This window comes from Cervus elaphus, chromosome 15, assembly GCF_910594005.1.
Source record: "Cervus elaphus chromosome 15, mCerEla1.1, whole genome shotgun sequence".
NCBI lineage: Eukaryota > Metazoa > Chordata > Mammalia > Artiodactyla > Cervidae > Cervus > Cervus elaphus.
In genome coordinates this window covers 68,742,490-68,763,971 of record NC_057829.1, presented here as the reverse complement: position 1 = coordinate 68,763,971, position 21,482 = coordinate 68,742,490, and the positions used below count along the sequence as shown (strand labels likewise).

At 40.8% G+C, this 21,482-nt stretch overlaps 1 protein-coding gene across 1 annotated transcript in view; it reads right to left on the bottom strand.

The window, feature by feature from the left end:
- The window catches only part of SORCS3 (sortilin related VPS10 domain containing receptor 3), a 619,852-nt gene that overhangs the window by 98,842 nt on the left and 499,528 nt on the right, over positions 1-21,482 (bottom strand). The window contains exons 8-10 of the mRNA XM_043926232.1: positions 21,076-21,165; positions 11,925-12,104; positions 1,378-1,524 (exon numbers count right to left, since the gene is read on the bottom strand). Of these exons, the coding sequence (XP_043782167.1) occupies positions 1,378-1,524; positions 11,925-12,104; positions 21,076-21,165 (417 nt within the window). The remainder of the gene's footprint in view (positions 1-1,377; positions 1,525-11,924; positions 12,105-21,075; positions 21,166-21,482) is intronic.

Genomic DNA, 21,482 nt, shown 5'->3' with positions numbered 1-21,482 from the left:
CCCTTTCTGTCCCTGCTCCCATCACAATTGTATGCTTCCCCTCCCTTTCTCACACCCACTCTATCTATCAAGGTCCAGTTCATGGTCAGCTTCATGAAGCCTCCTGACCATTCCTTCCTTCTCACCCACAGGATGACACTGACCTTCTCCCATCTTTGACCATGGCCATCACACTCTGCTTCTTGGAGCTCTGTGGGGCCCCTGGGAGCAGTGGAGGGGGAAGTGAAGAGAGACAGTCTTGACTCTCTACCCTCTTCTTCAATCAGATGGTCCCTCTTTCTGCTTCATGTGTTTGGTTCCTGTTTATAATTTTACTTTGAATTTCACTTAAAATGTCTGAAGCCATTATCTGAAACTTGTATAAGTTTGTCTTCTTTACTTATTTATCCCTAGTTGAGTTTCTTTAAAAAGGATCAGGGATTTAGACTGATGTAGACACATAATAAAAAAAAAATCAAAAATTGTGAAATTGGGGAAAGGAGAAAAATAGATTAATAAAATAAGATGAAATCCATGGGTAAGGTTTGGGGAGGGGGGAATTCTAGCTGTGACCAGTTCTTGGACACAGGCAGGCATATGTCTCTGACCTTCCTAGTACCCCAAGCCAAAAACATGGAGCTGGACTGAAAACTACAAAAGGAAAAGGCCATATTAATCCTATTTACCACCATACTCCCAGTTTTTAACATAATGTCTGGAATATTCAGTAAGTAGTAAAAGGCAACTTTTTTTTGCGAAGGGGAAACAATCATTTCTGGGACTGTAGCAATGTTTCTCACATACGTCCTCTTTAAGAGGGCAGTGAGGGTTGTGAATTTCACTGTTAATGATCTGTCTTCCCTCTTCATTTGGAGTTGCAGCCCCTAAGAAGAGAGATAATGTCTTATACATTAGATCCTCTATGTGTCTATGTCAATACCCCATATAGCTGGAACCCTGGGAATGCTGAGATATTAACTCTTGTCCATGTGGACATACCAGCCTGCATTTCTTGGGCTTCTAAAGCAGCTTTTACTTACCTTGCCCATTTTCAAGCACTTATCAAATGGTATCATATCAGTATCAGCTAATAGGTATTTACCACTACTGAGCTCTGCCTGGGACCCTTGGGCGCAGGCTTTCTGTTATGCTCCTTTCTCTTACTAGAAGTTGTAGCACACAGTATATTCTCAGTAAAAGCTTGTGGAATCCAACTGAACTTTCCATCCAGATGATATGGCAGTCTGAGTCCACAGATCAATGCCCTAGGAGTTGTAGGAAATGCCTGCCCAGCACCAGGCACATTCCTAAGGCCTCTTTGGTAGAATAAAGCCCCTGATGGAGCACCCCCAGGTAAGCAGTCTGCCCTGTGGCCTCACATGAGACAGGGACACTGACCAGCAGGCAGTGTACTGGATTGCCTCTCAGGTCCACATCTGGAGCTTGCAGGAGGCGCCAGTCCCTGCCTTTGTTGTACGTGATGTATGTCTTCACCTGGTCATCCACCTTCTTGTTTGCCAGGAATATCCCTTTGATACCTGCTACCTAGGAAAAAGGGCGAGAGATGGAGAACCATGTTGGGGCAAAATGCCTATAGTTTAGGAGAAGCCTAGGGAGAAATGCCCCAGGATTGTCCACAGTGTGTTGGAGTACACAAGAGGAAAAGAGGAGGAGCATGGTGAGAAATGCCATATTCCACATGGTCTATAGGAGAAGTTTAAGCTCACTTCTGCTGGCCTCCACACAATTCCCCCACTCCCTCCACCCGCCTCCCACCAAACCAGATATTCCATCCTCCTCTTACTCATCTTCTTTGCCCCACTCTACACATCTCTGTACTTTGTTCAGAGGACTTTATACTTAATAGACTTATTTATCCTTAATTAACTACCAACATTTCCTCTGGGGTGGGAGTGGTTGATAACGACTGAAGTAGTTACTCCTAGAGAACATTTGAGATTAACCAACATATACTACTATATATAAAACAGATAAACAAGAAAGACCTGCTGCATAGCACCAAGAAGCATATTCAGTATCTTACAATAACTTATAATAATGGAAAAGAATCTGAAAAAGAATACACACACACACTCATATACATATGTATAAATATATACATATATGTGTGTATATATATACATATATATATATAACTGAATCACTTTTCTGTACACCTGAAACATTGTAAATCAACTATATTTCAATAAAAATTAAAAATAAATAAAAATAGAGAACATAGGATTTTGTTCAGAAGGGGCTTGTATACAGGTTTTCAAGGCATCGAGGTATAATCTGTAATGGTGGTAAGTTGAAGTGTTCTGATTAGTAGTGAGGTAGATGTTCTCTTAATAAATTAATAAATAAGATAATTAAGGATAAAGGATCACAACAAACCGTGGGAAATTCTTAAAGAGATGGGAATACTGGACCACCTGATTGGCTTCCTGAGAAATCTGCATGCAGGTCAAGAAGCAACAGTTAGAACTGGACATGGAACAAGAAACTGGTTCCAAATTGGGAAAGGAGTACGTCAAGACTGTATATTGTCACCCTGCTCACTTAACTTATATGCAGAGTACATCATGTGAAATGCCAGGCTGGATGAATCACAAGCTGAAATCAAGATTGTTGGGAAAAATATCAATAACCTCAGATAGGCAGATGACACCACACTTGTGGCAGAAAGCGAAGAAGAACTAAAGAGCCTCTTGATGAAAGTGAGAGAGGAGAGTGAAAAAGTTGGCCTAACGCTCAACATTCAGAAAACTAAGATCATGGCATCTGGTCCCATCACCTCATGGGAAATAGATGGGGAGACAGTGGAAACAGTGACAGACTTTATTTTTTTGGGCTCCAAAATCACTGTAGATGGTGACTGCAGCCATGAAATTAAAAGACACTTGCTCCTTGGAAGAAAATCTATGACCAACCTCGACAGCATATTAAAAAGCAGAGGCATTACTTTGCCAACAAAGGTCCATCTAGTCAAGGCTATGGTTTTTCCAGTAGTTATATATGGATGTGAGAGTTGGACTATAAAGAAAGCTGAGCACAGAAGAATTGATGCTTTTGAACTGTGGTGTTGGAGAAGACTCTTGAGAGTTCCTTGGACTGCAAGAAGATCCAATCAGTCCATCCCAAAGGAAATCAGTCCTGAATATTCATTGGAAGGACTGATGTTGAAGCTGAAACTCCAATACTTCGGCCACCAGATGCGAAGAACTGACTCATTGGAAAAGACCTTGATGCTGGAAAAGATTGAAGGTGAGAGGAGAAGGGGATGACAGAGGATGAGATGGTTGGATGGCATCACCGACTCAACGGGCATGAGTTTGAGTAAACTCTGGGAGTTGCTGATGGATAGGGAGCCTGGCGTGCTGCAGTTCATGGGGTTGCAAAGAGTTGGACATGACTGATTGACTGAACTGAACTGTTTTCTATCTCAGATGACCCAGCTTGGTGACCTGGCCCCTATCATTGGCTGTGCCACCAGTTCACTGTGGACTTTGGATAATTCTTATTTTATCGTGGGTCGCAGCCAATTGTCACTTAAAAAAGGTGGAATAAGCCCTTCCCTTTCTTTTCCTCCGTTGGTTGGCAAAGGATACCACAGATAATGTAGACTACGCTTGCCAGAGCTCCCCGTGTATTGGGATTTGCATACCTTTGATATTCTGAAGGAAGAAGAGCATCACTACAACACAAGTAGCTATAGAGTGAGGAGATTTATCATCCAGAAGGGTTCATGAGTAAGCACAGATTTGACTCACTTTTATTACTTCTCTGCCCACATCTGAGCAATAAGAAGAGATACTTAGAATGACAGCAATCTATGTCAAAGGAAGATTCCCTTGACTTTCCATTCAAGTTCCAAAGAAAAGGTAATTCAAATTGTTTAGATACATATAAGCAAGACTTCAGCAGGTTTTCTAGATAACACTCAGCTATCTCGAAATTTTAATTGTATTCATACTTACCCCCATTCTTTGAGGGTCTTCATGAATTGAGGTGTATTGCAGTTCTGAGAGGATCTCAGTGGGAGCAAAGGGAAAGACTTTCGTAGAAGTCAGCTCTTCTGGGTTTTTTTGTTCGTTTGTTTGCTTTTTAATGACATAATTTAGCTGATGAATGAGAAGTGCTTTTTTTAATTTTTTTTTAAGTAGCCTGACTGGCCTTGAAAGAAAATAAAGAATGACAACCCAAATACAAAATAAATAAATAACAAAAAAACGAACAGGGCATGTCTGGAGGAGAACAGACTTGGGAAGGACACCACTAGAGGAATTTGACAAAGGGCCAGCGATGGAATTGATTAGAATCCGACTGTGAACAGAGGGTGGGAAAGGACAGGAGCCAGGGCGGGGCGAGGGGCGGTGGTGTCAGCGTTATGCCCTCTGGCAGCGGTACCCTCCCTGCCTTAGCTCTTCAGAGACAGCATCATTTCAGGAAGGCTGGTACCTCACACACTCATCCAAGGTCTGTGAGGCCCTCAGATGACCTCAGTCTTTAAAACCAACTGCAAAGGTGTCTGTCTCAAACCCAGTTACTGATAATTCCTCACAGGGAATGGAATCTGAGTTTCCTTAGAACCTTCTGCCTAATGGAGGCCTTTTGTTATTCTCTTTAGACACAGGACTGGTACCTTTTCTGGTGTATTACCAGTTAATGATGCCATATCTCTCTCTCACCTAAGCCAGTTGCCCCTCTCCATCATGCGACCGGGGCCTTGCTATCTAATTTCTAGAACATAAACAGGTTAGAATCAGACTCTTGTCTGTCACCCGCATCCCCTGCCTCCTAGTTCGATGCATTCTAGCATGAATTACTAGCCACTCTGCTGCTTCTTGTGTTCTTCTGGATAAGCATGCTTGGAAAATATATGCCAATATTACATTAGCATTTTTCCTCTAAGAACTCCACCACTCAGGTGGGTATTTTCTGCATGTCCCACTTAGTCTGAGAGCAAAATCATGAGAATGGAGACTGAAAAGATACAGAAAGGAGAGATTTTGAGGGAACCCAGATGCATCTCTGAGGGTGTTCCTCCTATAGCTGCACATAATGCCAAAGAAATCTCAATCTTGTCTGGGGGAAGAAAGGAACATTTTCCATTTGTATTTGGATTCTTCTAAGCCCCATCATTGTTGCTGAATTGCTTCTTGGCTCTGTCTCTTGAATAAATGGACTGCAAGTTTGGAGGGTACTTTGCTTTCTATATCTTAGGCCAATAGCTTTCTAACTTTTCAAGCACAGCTCGAGTATGAAATCCATTTCCATTGCCATCTAGTAGACCCATGACCATATATGCATATATGTGTATACACATAGCTACACACACACACACACATATATATATATATCCAAAAGTTCCATGAAACACTACTTACCTTCACTACATGCAGTATAAAGAAATTGGAAAATAAGACACACATTTTAGCTTCTCCATTCAAGAAGGCATTTAGAATCTGATAAACTTAAACATGCTGTGTCCCACTGTGGTTTGAAATCAAAAGCATAGCTGCTGCTGTTGGCCCTGAGAGCTCAAGGAGAAAGGTACCAGCTTGTGGTAGTCCCCACAGAAGAGGGTAGTATTGATACAAGATCTCAGGCCTGCATGACCCACTTTCCCCTGGGAATCAATCTGAGGTGCAAAGGGACATGGACAGCAGCCCCTTGGCAGAGCACTGGGTCCAGGTGGCATGCTCATCTGTTGCTCACTCCCCTGGGCCCTCAGGACAAGGAAACCGGGGTTCTGCTGAGAAAAGCAATTATCATGGTGTGCCTTGGGCTGTCCCTAGAGTTGGACCTGTGGTGAGGAGCTGAAGAAGATTAGTTTGGGTAAAATGTCCCTGTGGAGTATATAAGTAGTTGTCCATCTGTCCAAAGAAGGGTAATGTAAGGTCAAGATAAAGCAGTGGGTGGAGGGCAGTCACTGGACACAAGGAAAGCAATGAAACGTCAATAATATGGGCAAAGAGGCCAGAACTAAGAGTAACTCAGAGTTTCATTTTATCCATTCAACCAAGTAGAGTGAGGTCAAGATATAATTAGTCATTAGGAAATCTAAATAGAACTAACGAAGTACCACTAGGCCTTTAAAAGAATGTCTAAACACACACAAGTGCCACACACTCCCCACCTCCCCCCTGACATGCACACACACACCTGATAATACCAAGTGTTGGTAAAGATGTGAAGCAATTAGAACTTGTTTTCATCTCTGGTGGAGAACAAAATGATACTGCCACTTAAGAAATGGCTTGGTGGCTTTTTATAAACATAAACACATTTTTGAGAGTCCCTTGGACTGCAAGGAGATCAAACCAGTAATTCCTAAAAGAAATCAATCCTGAATATTCATTGGAAGAACTGTTGCTAAAGTTGAAGCTCCAATACTTTGGCTACCTGATGTGAAGAGCTGACTCATTGGGAAAGAGCCTGATGCTGGGAAAGACTGAATGCAGAAGGAGAAGGAAGCAGCAGATGATGAGATGGTGAGATGGCATCACTGACTCAGTGGACATGAATTTGAGCAAACTCTGGGAGATAGTGAAGGACAGAGGAGTCCATGGTATTGCAAAGAGTTGGACATGACAGTGACTGAACAACAATACACACACACATTGGACCTAGCAATTCTATTTCTAGGTATTTATCCATGAGAAAGAAAAACTTAAGTTCACATGAATGTTTACAGAAATTTCATTCATAGTCACACAGATCTGGAAACAACCTGAAAAACCTTCAACTGGCAAATGAATGAACAAACAAGAATACACACAGGTAATGCAGTGCTACGCAGCAATAGAAAGAAAGGAACATCTCTTGATATTCAATAACATGGGTGGATCTCAAAATAATAAATGAAAGAAGCTAGACTCAAAAGACTCCCTACTGCACAATTTCATTCATATGAAAATGTAGAAAAGGCAAAACTGGAGGGAGAGAAATCATATTGGCTTGCCAGTGTCTTTGGATGGGAGGAGAGTGATCACAAAAGGGCCATAAGAGGGAATGTTTTGGGACAATATCCTATACATCCAGTGTTATATATCTTGATTATGGTGGTAGATGCACATACCTCTGTTAATACTCAAAGAACCATAAAGGTTAAATTTTACTGCACATGAATTATACCTCAATTAAAAAAAAATGAATGTGAAAAAAATGTGTAATAGGAAGAGGCTGAACTTTTGCATCAAATGAACATAAGTTGGTTCACAGATAGCTTTACCCTTTTACTAGCTGTGTGACCCGAGTCAAGTTACCAAGTTCTCTGTATCTCTGTATTCTCACAGGCACAGTAGGGAATAATATCTACCACGTGGAGATGCTATAATAGATAAATAAGAAAAAATATATATATACATATATATCATTAAGGGTTATGCTGTCCAACACCATAGCCACTAGCCCCATAGGGCTCCTGAACACTTGAAATGTGGCCATGACTGAGAAACTGATTTTTAGTTTTATTTAATTTTAACCAATTTAAATATAAATTTAAAACTGATATCGGATCCAGTTACTGGCAAACTTCTAAATATGCTTGGAATAACCAGGGTATGTGAATCTACCTTTTCTACTATAAATTTTATGAAATGTAAATGCTGATGAAGTATTTATGCTGAAAATTTAGCATATGAATTGAGATGCTTGGGAAATGTAAAATGCACCCAGGATATTGTAGACTTGGTATGACAAAAATATAAACTATTTCATTAGTAATTTTTTATATTAAGCATATACTTAAATGATAGTATTTTAGATTTTTAGTTAAATAACATATAACATTATAATTACTTCCACCTGTTTCTTTTTTACTTCTTTTTTTCTTGATTGTAAAATGCCTGTGTAGCTTATGTTACATATTCATTCAACAAGGGCATTTAAGAAATTATTTGGTATACCATTGTTATTCTGTAAAGATTTACAAGTTGGAAAATACTGAAGAAAATGCAGCAGCTCAAATCATGTTTCCATAATACAATTGAGACTGTTGGAAATAATATTTGTTACCAGATTTATCAGTGAAGAACAACTAAGAAGAAATGTAGTTTATATTTAGAGATACGAAAAAACAACAACAGAACTCTACATGAAAAGAATGTCATAAGAGTAAGGGTGAACACACATAATGAACTACATTAATTGTCAACCTCAACCTTGGATGGAATGGGCTCTGTTATCTTAAAGAGATTCTTATTTGGCCTTCAAGAATTATTTTCTCCCCTGATTGTGTAATTACAGCCATGACAATACTGCACTCTGAGGCAGGGAGTGGACAAGAGTCCCTCGTTAGCAGTAAACTGCTCCAACAGACCAGGAAATGAACAATATTTCCCTGTAGATTTTATGGAGTTGGATGAGGTTGATCCCCATTGGTCTCCAAGGTCTCTTAGTGCCAAAGACTAGAAGGTAAATTTCTCAAATAAATTCTTACTTTCTTTGTTCCCCTTCCAATGTCAAGAAGAGGTTCACGTAGAAGACAGAATGATACACCAGTAGCTTCAAGTGGCCATGGTAAGCTCCAGCCAATTCACATCTGTGTTAACTATACGCATCTCAGACAAGGAAAAACAGGTGTGATACCCTGTTATACTAGAATATAAATCTTTGAATTAACTTGGCACAGGGACTAAATCATGCATATATTTATTTGCTAGATGTAAAGAGAAAACAGAGATACAGTAGCCTGGAGAATAAATGTCAAGCTCTTTAGTCAAGCTCTTTCCTAGCATCTTTACATTTTTATCCCCATTATTTTCCAGGGTCATCTCACATAAAATAAAATGTACCTCTACTCATCAGACTCTGGTTCTCTTCTCATGCTGGAACTCAGGCATGCCTTACTCCCATGCTCCAATAATTCATCATTTAAACCTACTCATCTGCAAGACTCCCCAGATTCATCAAGTTAGAATTAGCTTTACTGTTACAGTAATTCTAAAACATACAGGAATTATACCTCTCATACAAATTAGACCATGATCACAACCCTATCAGAGTTACTTACATCTTTCCAGTAGATGGTCTCATGCACCAGCCTCATCAAACAAAATACACTTCACAAAAGTGTGTTAATTTAAATAAAACTGAATGTAAAAAGCATGCTGTTTTTTTCCAGCTGCATTACTCAAGGGCATCTAGAGTCCACAAAAATTATAGTGTCTTTGTTAACTGGCCATATGGTACACAATCTCAGTTTCTATGAGAATCTCCAGTGAAGAAAGTCAAAGTCTAATGATCCCTAGAGACCAATTAAATTGAGCTTTATCTCCAAATCACAGAATGCATATCCAGGTGCAAAACAGCATCACCCTCTAAAAATCTTCAATATGGTCATGGTCCAGATAGTGTCAGGATACAATTTATTCCCTTGGCATTAAACACCTTTTAGAATCTGAATCCCAACTTCTTATCCAGCATTCATTCTTGTACCTGACAACCGTCTAGTCTACACAATTAGACTGGTTAGCTCATGGACTTAAAAACTTATACCATCTCTCTAACTCTTGGCTTATGTCATTCTTGACATTCCACTTCTTCCCTTCTTCCTCCTGAGAGCAGACATACTGATAGTCACATTGGTAACATTGAGAAAAAGAACTGGGCAGGTGCAGTGCATCCCTAACTCAACTATTTTTGGAATCTGCCTGCAAAGATCACATCCTCTGTATCACAAGGCTGTGGTGTTATGGAGACAGGCTTCCATATGAGAGCTTTTGATTCACAGGTTCTGCCTGAGACTGGATGGATGAGTTCAATTCTGGGGAGCAGTATTACCAAGAACACCTCCTCCTTCATGCTTTTAAAAGCAATAAAGCTGGCATCCGATCTCCTTTTGTCTCACCCTTTGCTTCTATCTCTATTGTTTTCACTCTTGGGCAGGAAGAAGAGGAAATTCATTTATGGACCCCTTCAGAGCCCAACAAACTAGACTGCAAGCTCCCTGAGGAGAAGGACCCTTGTCTTTCCTGCTTTCCTCATGGACTTGAATACAATACAGGGACACAATCATGAAGGAAGAACAAGGACAACAGAATTGGTTCTAAAGCAGTTACCTTGCCTGATATATCTTGCTTCTATGTGAACGCAATGATACCATGTAATTTTTTTCCCCTCAACAAGACCAACTTCAGCCGAGATAAAAAAAAAAAAAAATCACATGTATCTTGGCACATTCTTCATTTTGATTCATACTCCAGAGCAGAATGTCTGATTGTTCTAAATGACCAAAGAGTTTCAGGAACCTTTTTTTTTTTTTTTTTTTTAGGAAAAGGAACAGCACAGTGGCAAAATGCACTCTATACCATATCAGCAGAGTCTGAGAAACAGGAATTTCTCAACTAAAGGTCATCTGCAGCGACGTCTACCTCCCTTAATGGGCTCTGACCACAGGAGCATGAATAATCCTCTTACCTCTATAGGCTTACTTGTGCAAACAGGAATGGCCTCCATCCTGGGAACATTCATCCAAACCTTCCCACAGATGCGACTTACTGAACAATAACAAAGGTATAGTTCTGCCTCCTGGTGTGATTAGAGGCATGAAAATGTAAGCTTCTCAAAGCCATTTACACTCTTTAGTCATCTCTACTGGTCTTTACAACTTTGGGAAGAAATCTAGGTCATTTCCCAAGCTGGAATCTTGTTGCTAAGGGAATTATTTCAGCACTGGTCTACTTCCTAGAAAATCAGGTTATTTCTTCCCTGACATTCATGTCTCTCCTTTTCATATACTTCTATTCACCCCATGCCCTTTTGCAATCCTCCTTCTACCTTGTAAAATAATTGGGATCTTATATATTTCCATCACTGTTAGTAAATGAGCAACCAACTTAGATACCAGAGTAGGGGATACTGGAATTTTGACATGAGAAGCTCAGACGAGACCACTGTAAAGCAGAAGTCCATGCACCCATCTCTCTTGACAGCCACTCCCACTTCTCAAAGGGGAAAACTCACATGGAAGTCGCTTCTGCAAGCAATCTGCAGCTACCACCCTCAAGAGGCAACTGTGAATGAATGACCTCCGCCAGCACAGTATTTATGGGTCTGATCACAAGCTACTAGTAAATGTTGGAGATAATGAGACACGCCTACTTTGCTCCAATCAATCCATCTAGTTGAAATGGTCAGCCAAGTACTTTCCCTGAGAAAGATCACATACATTGCTACTAGAAGTATAGACATGCAATATATCATTAGGGTTACTCAAACAATTAGGTTGCTTTCTTAATATAGTCTCTAAATGGAGTCACTTGGTTTCCTAGATAAATTATTCTTTGACTGGTGTGTGTGTAAATACGTATATCTATCTATCTATAAACTCAATGAAGGTGATCATATTTAAAAAAAAGAAAATTTCAATGTTAAGTCAAGGCTGGTTCTTTCCCACACATAGGTGTTGGCATCTGGTGGCATTTTAGAGGAGCCTTCACTCCTACCACTGATATTTGCTTATTCTCTTATAAAGTTGCTCATAAAACATGATTTTCCAAATAATTTAAAGCCTATAAATAGTACTAATCCCTCCACCTAGACTTCATAGAAAGAAGCACAGATTTGAAAAGGGTACTTAAGAGAGAACTGACATCAAGTACCTTCATGTCTGGCTTGTAATCACGCTATATTTAAGACATTGATTCTAGCTACCATTTGTTGAAGGCTTATTGAGTCAACTACCACACAAGGTGCTTTGCAAACATTATCCTTCTTTCTCACAATAATTTTATGAGATAGATGTTTTATCCCCACTTTACAGGTGAGGGAATTGAGCCACAGAGAAGTTAAGTCCCTTGCCCCAAATCACCACAACTGCTAAGTGCACAGCTGATATCTGAACTCAGGACTTTATGACTCCAACGCTTGCATTCATATTGTTAGAACTCATGAAAAAGAGAGGCAGATTCAAGTGCAGGATAATGTTGGCTACATACCTCATACAATTCAATAATGATGTTTCCCACCAGACCTCGGCTGCTCTTAATGTTCTCCATGGCCAGGGTGAAGTAGATCCCACGTGTGTCTGAGATGTAGAGGTTGTAAGTGTCATTCTGGTTCCATTCCTGGACCGCTGCAAACACTTGGTTCTCATTGGTACTAATGATGTGCATGTCCTGTAAGAAGATGGAAAGCCCGTAAGGCAGCAGATCTCCATATCTCCTTGCCCACTGGGACCCAGAGTAATTACCATGACTTATGAAATGGCTGAGGAAAAGCTTGAGTTATAGGCAATGTTAAACAATTCTTTGTTGGGCCAAGGCTATAAAGTATGAGCTTCATGATTTCTGCTCCTTGCTAAGTGACAGTAAGATGGGTGTAAGGGGCTTTGGTGGGTATCATTTTCCATGGCTTCAAGGGATTTATCCACTTTCATTTTTTATTTTTATAACTGAAAGTTGGTGTTAGTGCTAACAGAGACATACAACCTTGTATGAGGAAACCCACACATGAAAAAAAAAGACAGGGCCTCTCCCTTCACTCGATCTTAATTTATGGTTTCAACATTTTTAGGACAGTGGTTTTCATACCTTTCTTGGGAATCTTCAGATGGGGATTGAAAGAAGGGTGGCCCAGAGGCACAGCCAACGGGTGGGGCTCTGGGTTTCCAAATCTGTTTCAAACATACCAGCACTACTTAGATTTGTTATGTCATGGATTTCTGTGTAATATTTTAGGAGTAATAGATTGAAGGGCGGGGGTGGGGGGGTTCTACTGCTAATAGAATAATAATTGAAATACATGGATTATAGAGGAAAGGATATTTAACCTTGAATTCAGGGTTCTGGGTCATAATAGTGTGGGTGGGGGGGTTCTACTGCTAATAGAATAATAATTGAAATCCATGGATTATAGAGGAAAGGATATTTAACCTTGAATTCAGGGTTCTGGGTCATAATAGTGTGGGTGGGGGGGTTCTACTGCTAATAGAATAATAATTGAAATCCATGGATTATAGAGGAAAGGATATTTAACCTTGAATTCAGGGTTCTGGGTCATAATAGTGTTCTACTATAAGCCAGTTGTATGATATTGGGTGTGTCAGCTTCCCTGAGCTTCCATTTTCTCACTGAACAGAGTGAAGAGGTTAAGCTACCAATAAAAACAGCTAACATTTGGGCATACCCTAAGTCATCTAAATGCATTATTTCAATTTAAAAAAATCCAAATAATTCTACAGTGGAGGTAGCATGATTATTTCCATTTTGCTAAGAAATAAAATATGGCACACAGGAGGTTTACCAACTTGCTTCAGATTATATAACTCATAAGTAGTCAAACCATGGTTTGAACCACTGTGACACGACTCTAACCTAATTGTTAGCTTCTACCTAGGTGTATGAAAGTGAAAGTGAAGTCGCTCGGACGTGTCGACTCTTTGTGACCCCATGGACTGTAGCCTACCAGGCCCCTCCCTCCATGGGATTCTCCAGGCAAGAATAATGGAGTGGGTTGCCATTTCCTTCTCCAGGGGATCTTCCTGACTCAGGGATCGAACCCAGGTCTCCTGCACTGCAGGCAGACCCTCTAAACCAGAAGTTGCAAATGAATGACCCATGAAATGAATATGAATCACAATTGCTTGGTTTGACTATTATTGCTATTGTTGTTCAGTCACTAAGTCCTATCTGACTTTTTCACAACCCCATGGATTGAAGCCCGCCAGGCTCCTCTGTCCATGGGATTTCACAGACAAAAATACGGAGTGGGCTGCCATTTCCTTCACCAGGAGATCTTCCTGACCCAGGGATTGAACCCATATCTGCTGCATTGGCAGGTGGATTCTTTACCTCTAAGCCACCAGAGAAACCCTTGGTTTGGCCAAGCCTCTACCATATACCTGAAAATGTAATATTTTAGATTGAGTCAGTACTTATTGAAGTCTTAGCCTTGCATACCCAAAGATTCCTATCATCTGCCTTTATATATTAATGTTACCATCTTTATCCTTGAAGCCACTTTAATTTGTATTCCTAATTCCTAATTCTAATTGTATTTAGAAGTGACTGGATCATTTCTAAAATCATTTCTAATAGTTCAGAATTCAAAATAGTTTTCAAAACCCAGTTTGCATATGTGGCTACGAATAGTACAAATATTATCACAAACTCAAGTCATTACCTAAATAACTTATACTGTCAGGAGGAAATGTTGACCTGGATAAACATTTGACAAAACAAGAGTAAATTTTAAAATGAATAACTATTAATATACAAGTGTATATGCCAAGGAGTAATAGCATGCTGGAAAAGCAAAAGAGAGACATCCTTGTCACTGATGCAGAAAGTACTGGTGACAGGGACACAAGCAAGTGAAGTGGCAGTAAGTAAGCAAGCAGGGTAGATCTAGCCTTTACCTTATTTGACCAACCTTTCCCAGAAATGGTTTCAACAACAAAAACAGGAGCAGCCATGGCTGGAATATCAGAACCATGGAGAGCTCCTCCGAGCTGATTTTAAAAAGAAGCAAACTCGTTTGATTTGGACAGCTCTGAGGTGGGAAAAGGAAGAAGGCGAGTTCTGGATCTTTTACTGGAGATCCGCTGTGGAATCTCAGCCTCTAGCCTTGGACTTCCGAGGTCACCTTGACTAAGCCCTCACTTGCTCTGCTCCTTTGTGTTTACACACCTTGTAGAATCGCAGGTTCCTGCGGAGGTGCTTGAAAACGGAAACGAGGCTCACTCTTAAAAGCCGTCTGATGAAGTCATGTTGTGTTGGTGTGGAATGAAAACCCAGGAACCCAGTAGGAGGGGAAATAGCAGCTGCAGGAAATTCGGATTAAATTCACTTACCCTGTTAAAAATGTAATAGAAATGCTTGGCTTTCCCCAGATGTTTTGGTCATAAAAATGAATGAGCTAAGTTATTTTAGACTAAACTAATGTAAAAAGAAGTAGGGGGGTGCAGAAAAAAAGCAACTTAAAACACCAGGGCATGGTCAGGATTAGAAGCAGCCAGATTTGCTGTGAGTGCATCTTAGTTTAGACCTACACTGGGACTGTGTCACCTGGTGAGCAGGAATTCCAGGCTCTAGGATGAGAGTCTACTCTCTAGTATATAGAGTTAAGGGATTTCTCTTTGAGAATTCCTTAGCTAATCAAAGCCACTTAGCTAATAAATTATGTTACTAAGATTTGAGCCTAAGACTACCTAGAGAAGTTAAACTCCTTACCAATGGGTGTATAATGCAGTGTGCGTCAGTATGACCTGGAGCTCCTGAGAGCATGCAGACTCATGGGATCCAATGCCTGAGATTCCGATTCAGTGTATCTGGTGTGGAACCTAGGGTTCTACCACCTGAACAACCCTCCAGATGATGCTGGTGCATGCAATCTAGGGTGTCAATTTTTGAAAAACTCTGAACGATGTGTCACCTCTCCTAACAAGTCTTAGAGTTGAACAGGGGTCAACCAAGAATCAGAATATTAAGTCTCCCAGAAAAACAACAACAAAAAAGCATTGTTACTTAAAATTGGTCCAATAGGAATCTGAATGACAATAAAACTTATTTCTTTCATCTTGCTACTCCAATCTAATTTCAAAGCATGTGTCACTTCCTTATTTAAATGATTATAAATAACACTCCCTCTACACCTTCCCAATACAGTCACTAGGAAAAATCATAGTTGTCTTTTGAAAAATCTAAACTTACAACTTCCTAGGTGAATAATAATAAAAATACCTCTGTGTTATTGAAACATTTTCTTTAACCTGGGCCCAATATAACTTCATTCTTGTGCCAAACACCATATATAAATACAGAGAGGAACAAAAAATAGGACCTGGCTTCAAGAAGATGTCCACTTGGTGGTAGAGACATCACAAACTTGTGTAGCCTTTTGTAAACTTGACTAAGGACTACAACAGACATCCTGAAAATGGTGAAAGGAGTGCAAAGACTTAGAGGTGAGAGAGAGGATGGAGCATTCAAGGGATTGTATGGAACCTAGAAGAGCCTGAAGGCAATTTTCCGCTGAGGATGATGAAGATAGAGAGTGGTCACATTACAAGGGGTTCTGTATGGTACAGTGAAGTTCTACCCTGAAGAGGGTACAAAGTTGACACAAGATTTGAAGCAGAAGGAGAGGATTAGAGTTGGTTAATGCATAGATTTTGTTTAAGATGATCGAGTTCTCTACGTGATAATATTCAGTGTGGAAGCACTGTGAAGATTTAAGTGGATTTAAGTGGGGGCGATGCTAGAGGCAAGGAGAAGCCTTAAAAGGTCATGGCAACCATCTAGGCAGGGGCGCACAAGGGCTGAACTGAGGAAGTAGATTCTCTATAAAAACCCTATGGAATGAACTGGTGAGGTAGTAACGAGATGGCATCTACAGGGGCTAAGGCAGAAGGCCATATCTTTAATATCTCAGATATCTGAATTACAAAATTTTCTATTTTTTCTTAGAGTACTCATTACAGTCAAGATTGATAATCACATCTATTGAACATCACTTGTGTGATGTCTGCCTCTCTCATTAGACTCTAAGCTCCCAGAGAGCAGAAGCTATGTCTCCCTTATTTATTAGTTTATTTTTAGCACTTACCAGAGTATCTAGCATGTGTTAGACATCCAAGAAAAGCTTCCTGAGTAAATAAATGGAGTAAATAAGTAAACATGTGAGAGGGAGGAGATAGAAGGGACCAAAGGGAGAGACTCTGAGCTCAGTTGTTAAATGGGACCATTAAGGGGATGTACCTCTAACAGGCAGTTAACAATGCAGTTCAGAATTTAATACACAGATAAGCATAGGAGCTATAGATATAGAACTCATTGGTATGAAGAGAAGGAATGAGGTCACTCAGGAACCATGAAGGATGCAAGGAGAACTCAGGAACATCAACATTTTAAGGATAGCAAGGGAAGGGGATCCAGGAAAGGAAATCAGGGGAAAAAAAAAAAAACCTGTCAAAGGGAATCTACACACCAAGTATTAATTTTTCTCCCACCAGTGTCAGATGCACCAGAGAGGTTTAAAAAAAGAAAAAAAAGATAAAGATATGGAGATGTCTGGTTGGATTTGGCATGTAGGCAGTAACAATGGCTAACAGAGTTTTAGTGGAATAGTGGAGAGATGGATATGGGAGAACTTGAACTAGCAGCAAGTTCAAGAGTGAATAAAAGTGAGAAAAGAGGTTAGAACTACAGATGATTCTTTAGGAAATAAGGCTGTGACACAGCAAGGAAGGCTAAATCAGCATTTGGGGAAATGCAAAAATTAAGGAAAACAATCCTAAGGAAATTAAGGAAATGGTTATTATCACTATCATTATAATAAATTATCTGAAACTTATTTCCCCCCTCCTCTTTCATTATTCAAAGTGGGATTAACCATAGGATTCATGTGAGCAGATGCAAGGAGAACTCAGGAACATCAACATTTTAAGAATGTCAAGGGAAGGGGATCCAGGAAAGGAAACCAGAAGAAAAAAGTGGGGTTTCTACTATCAGAAACAAACCCAGGCTCAGATAAGGAGAGATTTTATTTGAAAAAAACTATTGTAATAGGAAAAGCACTCTGATCAAAATGTCTGCAAGCACCCCCAGAGTGAGGGCAGAAAAGAATCACTTGTATTAGGAGAAGTAAAGCAAGGCTGGAATTAACTGTGGGGAATGAGGTGAATAGGCAGACAGGAAATTGTTTTCCTTAAGGTCAGGTGATTCTCAGAAGAAAAGTCAGACTTAAATTTGGTCCAGTTGAATTAACAAGCATTTGATCCAGATTGGTCGGTGGGGACAAATGGTTCAGCTAATCATTTATGAGGAAAAGGACAGGAATCTGGTCTTGCCAAAGGTAAACACGAGGAACATTTAAGAGAAAGCAGGGGTGGGGGGTTTGCAGTAAACCATGTTAGGGAACACAAAGGGGTAGGAGGATTTACTAAATGTTGCTGTTTTCCAGGAATTTGGAGTGCAAGTCAAGTTCAACATTGTCATCAATGAACTGAGTTCCAAGTAAAAATAAACCAGCAAAAAACAATTTTTTTTCTCTTGCAGAAATGACTGTTAGAATAGGAAGTCAAGAATAAGTCCAGAATCTAAGAGACAAGTGGAGGTCTATGAGACTCAGAGTGGTCCAGTGAGGCAAGCAACTCTGAAAGCAAGGGAAGCCTGGGATATGATCCCACCAGGAACTCACCTGGCAGGCTAAGAGCATCAGCAGTATTTCCCCTGATCACAAGTGTTGCTTAGACTTGCCCAGCACTTTATGCTTTACCAACAACAAGTCATTTGCTGCATCTGCACAACTTTGCCACATGGTATTATGATACCCATTTCACAGATGAGAAGATCTGGGCTCATAGATGAGCAGGTGGCAGAGCTGGAACGAAAGCCCTGGTTTCTGTTCATTCTCTTCATGAGCTCCATTGTGTTTTCCCGAGGCTGCCAGGGCTCCCATCATCTGGCTCCAAGCCCTCTGCGGGTGCGTGCTTTTCATTACAGTGGCCTGAGAATGCCAACTCGATGTCCAAGGGCTGGGTCATGGAAGACTCAGCACGAGGTTGCTGCCCCTAGTAAAGCTGCTCATTATTAATGGCCTTCATTTCCTTCCCTGCAAAACATTCCAAAGCCAAGGAGTGCCCCAGGAGAGCATATTCTGAACAGACTGGGAGTAGGGGTGTGAGGGCAATGATGACAGGGAGCTTTTCTGTGTTTTTGTGTTTAAGCAAGATGCCCAGCAGCAGCTGTGGCACTACTTGGAATGGCAACAACTTGTTTAAAAGCCATTTCAATTTTTAAACAATGGAAAGAACCAATCTCCTTCCACCCACTCTGTCCTCACATCCTAGTCTGAGGTTACAAAAATCCGGGTCAATGCCGACTAATAAAAGGGATCAATAACCATCCAGCTATTTTCACAGCAGCCCTCATATTAATGAGAAGCTGTTCTGGATGAAGTTCTATCAAAGGAGCTGCATGGGTGGTAGTCCATCACAGTAAATTGCCATGGGGCTGCTAATCATTAATGGAGTGTTCTAGGGTCGTGATCGATGCCAGGCTTCATTTGTTCCCACCTGCAGCCACACTGCCCAGGGGAGCAAACTGTTTGTTTTCCTGAGAAGGTTAAAAATACATAAAATAGGCATACATAAAGAAACACAATAGGTGCTACATGGAGAATGTGGTTTAGAAAGTTCCTGAGACTCTTTTCCTGAGCCAATACATGGAAATCACCAGATTGCTGCTAAAGGTCATTCTCATGATCATGAACTTCCCCTTCTTCATGTTCTGCGAGCAGGGTACCTCTTTCCTGCTTGGGTTTAGAATAGCTAATGGGTACATCCTGCAACCATGATCCTATACAATGGTCCTATAAAGTCAATCACAAAGTCGTTACAGAAAGTGAGAGATTAATGCCTGTGGCCCCTGGGGCTACTTACTATGATCCCTGCCAAAGTCTCCATCTCTTCTATGCAACCCCTTCCCTTGACATGGCCTTCTAGTTTGTTAAATAAAGCATGTGCACACGTGTGTGCATGCTAAGTCACCTCAGTTGTGTCTGACTCTTTTAACCCTATGAACTGTAGCCCACCAGGTTTCTCTGTTCATGGGATTCTCCAGGCAAGAATACTGGAGTGGGTTGCCATTTCCTCCTCCAGGGGATCTTCCCAAACCAGGGATCATTTCTTACATCTCCTGCACTGGCAGGCAGGTTCTTTACCATTAGCGCCACCTGGGAAGCCTTCTCTTAAAATAGGGCCAGTGTATGTATTTTCTACCAGCTTCCTGAACACTTATTTGCAGGGTTAACTCATCTTCCTTGGATCATCTTAAGCATCACTTTCTTTAGAAAACTAGCCCTCACTACCCGTATTTGGTGAGCTTCAACCATCATGTCACAATGGACCTTGAACTTCTGTGCCTATTAACACCTCTCATACCCACAATTGCTTGTTTACCATCTCTACCAGAATACAAACTTTATGAAGGTAGAGAATGTTTGTGTCTTATTTACCATTCTAACCACAAAGCTTAGTTTGATGCATGGCACTGAGTAAAAACCTAAATGGAAGGAAGACAAGATCAATGGGTGAATAAAGGAAGGGAAAAAATGAATGAATATGTGCATGATTATATGAATAAATGAATGGATAAAAGCAACTAGGGGTAGATGGTTATCTACCTTCTTATCTCATAATCCATTCTACCTCTGTACTCATTTCACTTCTCATGATATGCTTCCTAGCATCAGCTTGGAGAGCTAAGTCTTTGTAACTTTACATTTGATATATGTCCAACCTGAAAATTTGCTTGCATCCTCAATAGGTGATTCAATTAAAGCCTGCCCATGTTCACACTGACGTTCTAAGATCTGTCTCCTCCCAGGAGCCACTGTTTACAAGGGATGAGGTCCACAGAGTAAGTGTCATGATTTTCCAAAACAGGAGTTAAAATGCCATGATTCGATATTAACATTATAGTAAATTATTCCTTTTTAATTACTCATTGCGGCAGAAGGGAGTGGAAGTACAAGCAGTGCATTTATATTTAGCATTAAAATGTAGAGAAAAGCATAAAAGACATGGGACTCACCTGTGCACCTTACATATATATAAGTATATGTAGCCCCAGGGGCCATGGGCATTAATTTATCATTTTCTATAACATCTGTAATTGACTTTATTAGGACCATTGTATAGGATCACAGTTGTAGGATGTACCCATCAGCTACAGTCTCTCTCAGACACACAGACACACACACATATATGTGTGTGTGCATATAAAGTTTCTACCTAGGCCATTCTGAGTCTGGCCTTCTATTCATCAGTAAGGCCCTTGTGAAAGACAGGGACACACAGAAGAGATTCCAAAGCTAGTGTTCCTTTCACTACCAGTCCTGGGAAACGACCCAAGGTTATACTGTATGTTTGAGTCATAGGAAATCAAAACTCTTGCCTGGGTATCCTGCTGGGAGGGGAACACAGAACCCAGAATCACTGACATCAGCAGAGGCCAAACCCTCAGTGGTAAGTCAGGCTGAATGCCTGCTGTCTCCCAGAAAGGGATCAAACCTTCCGCAGCCCAACAAGACAGCCTCTCCCTGCCGCTTTGTCTGGCAGGCCCCAGGGCAGCAGGTGATGAATACCTTGGGCAGCGAGTACTTGGGCAGCTTTATTTGAGCGAAGGCCTCTCTCCGGTAGGACACGTAGTAGCTGGCTCTTCCACCAGCTGTTACCTGGATAATGGGGAAACACAGAAAGGTCAGATGGGGCTACAGATCCAGTGCAAGGTGGATCTCCATCAATAACCACAGGAGGTTTGTGACAACCTTTAAGGGAATATTCCCTGTTGCCTTTGATCCTCCAATCCCACGGCACCCTAAGTTACTCCCATGTCACAGCACTTAGACAATAAGTGAGCAATTCCAGCAGTCTTTCCCCATGGCTGGGGAAAGCATCTGGGGGAGCAGGGGCTCTCTACTTGGTCACTATGCTCTGAATTCATACACAATAAACATTTTCAACAGAAAACAGAGAAACTATTGATATGGGC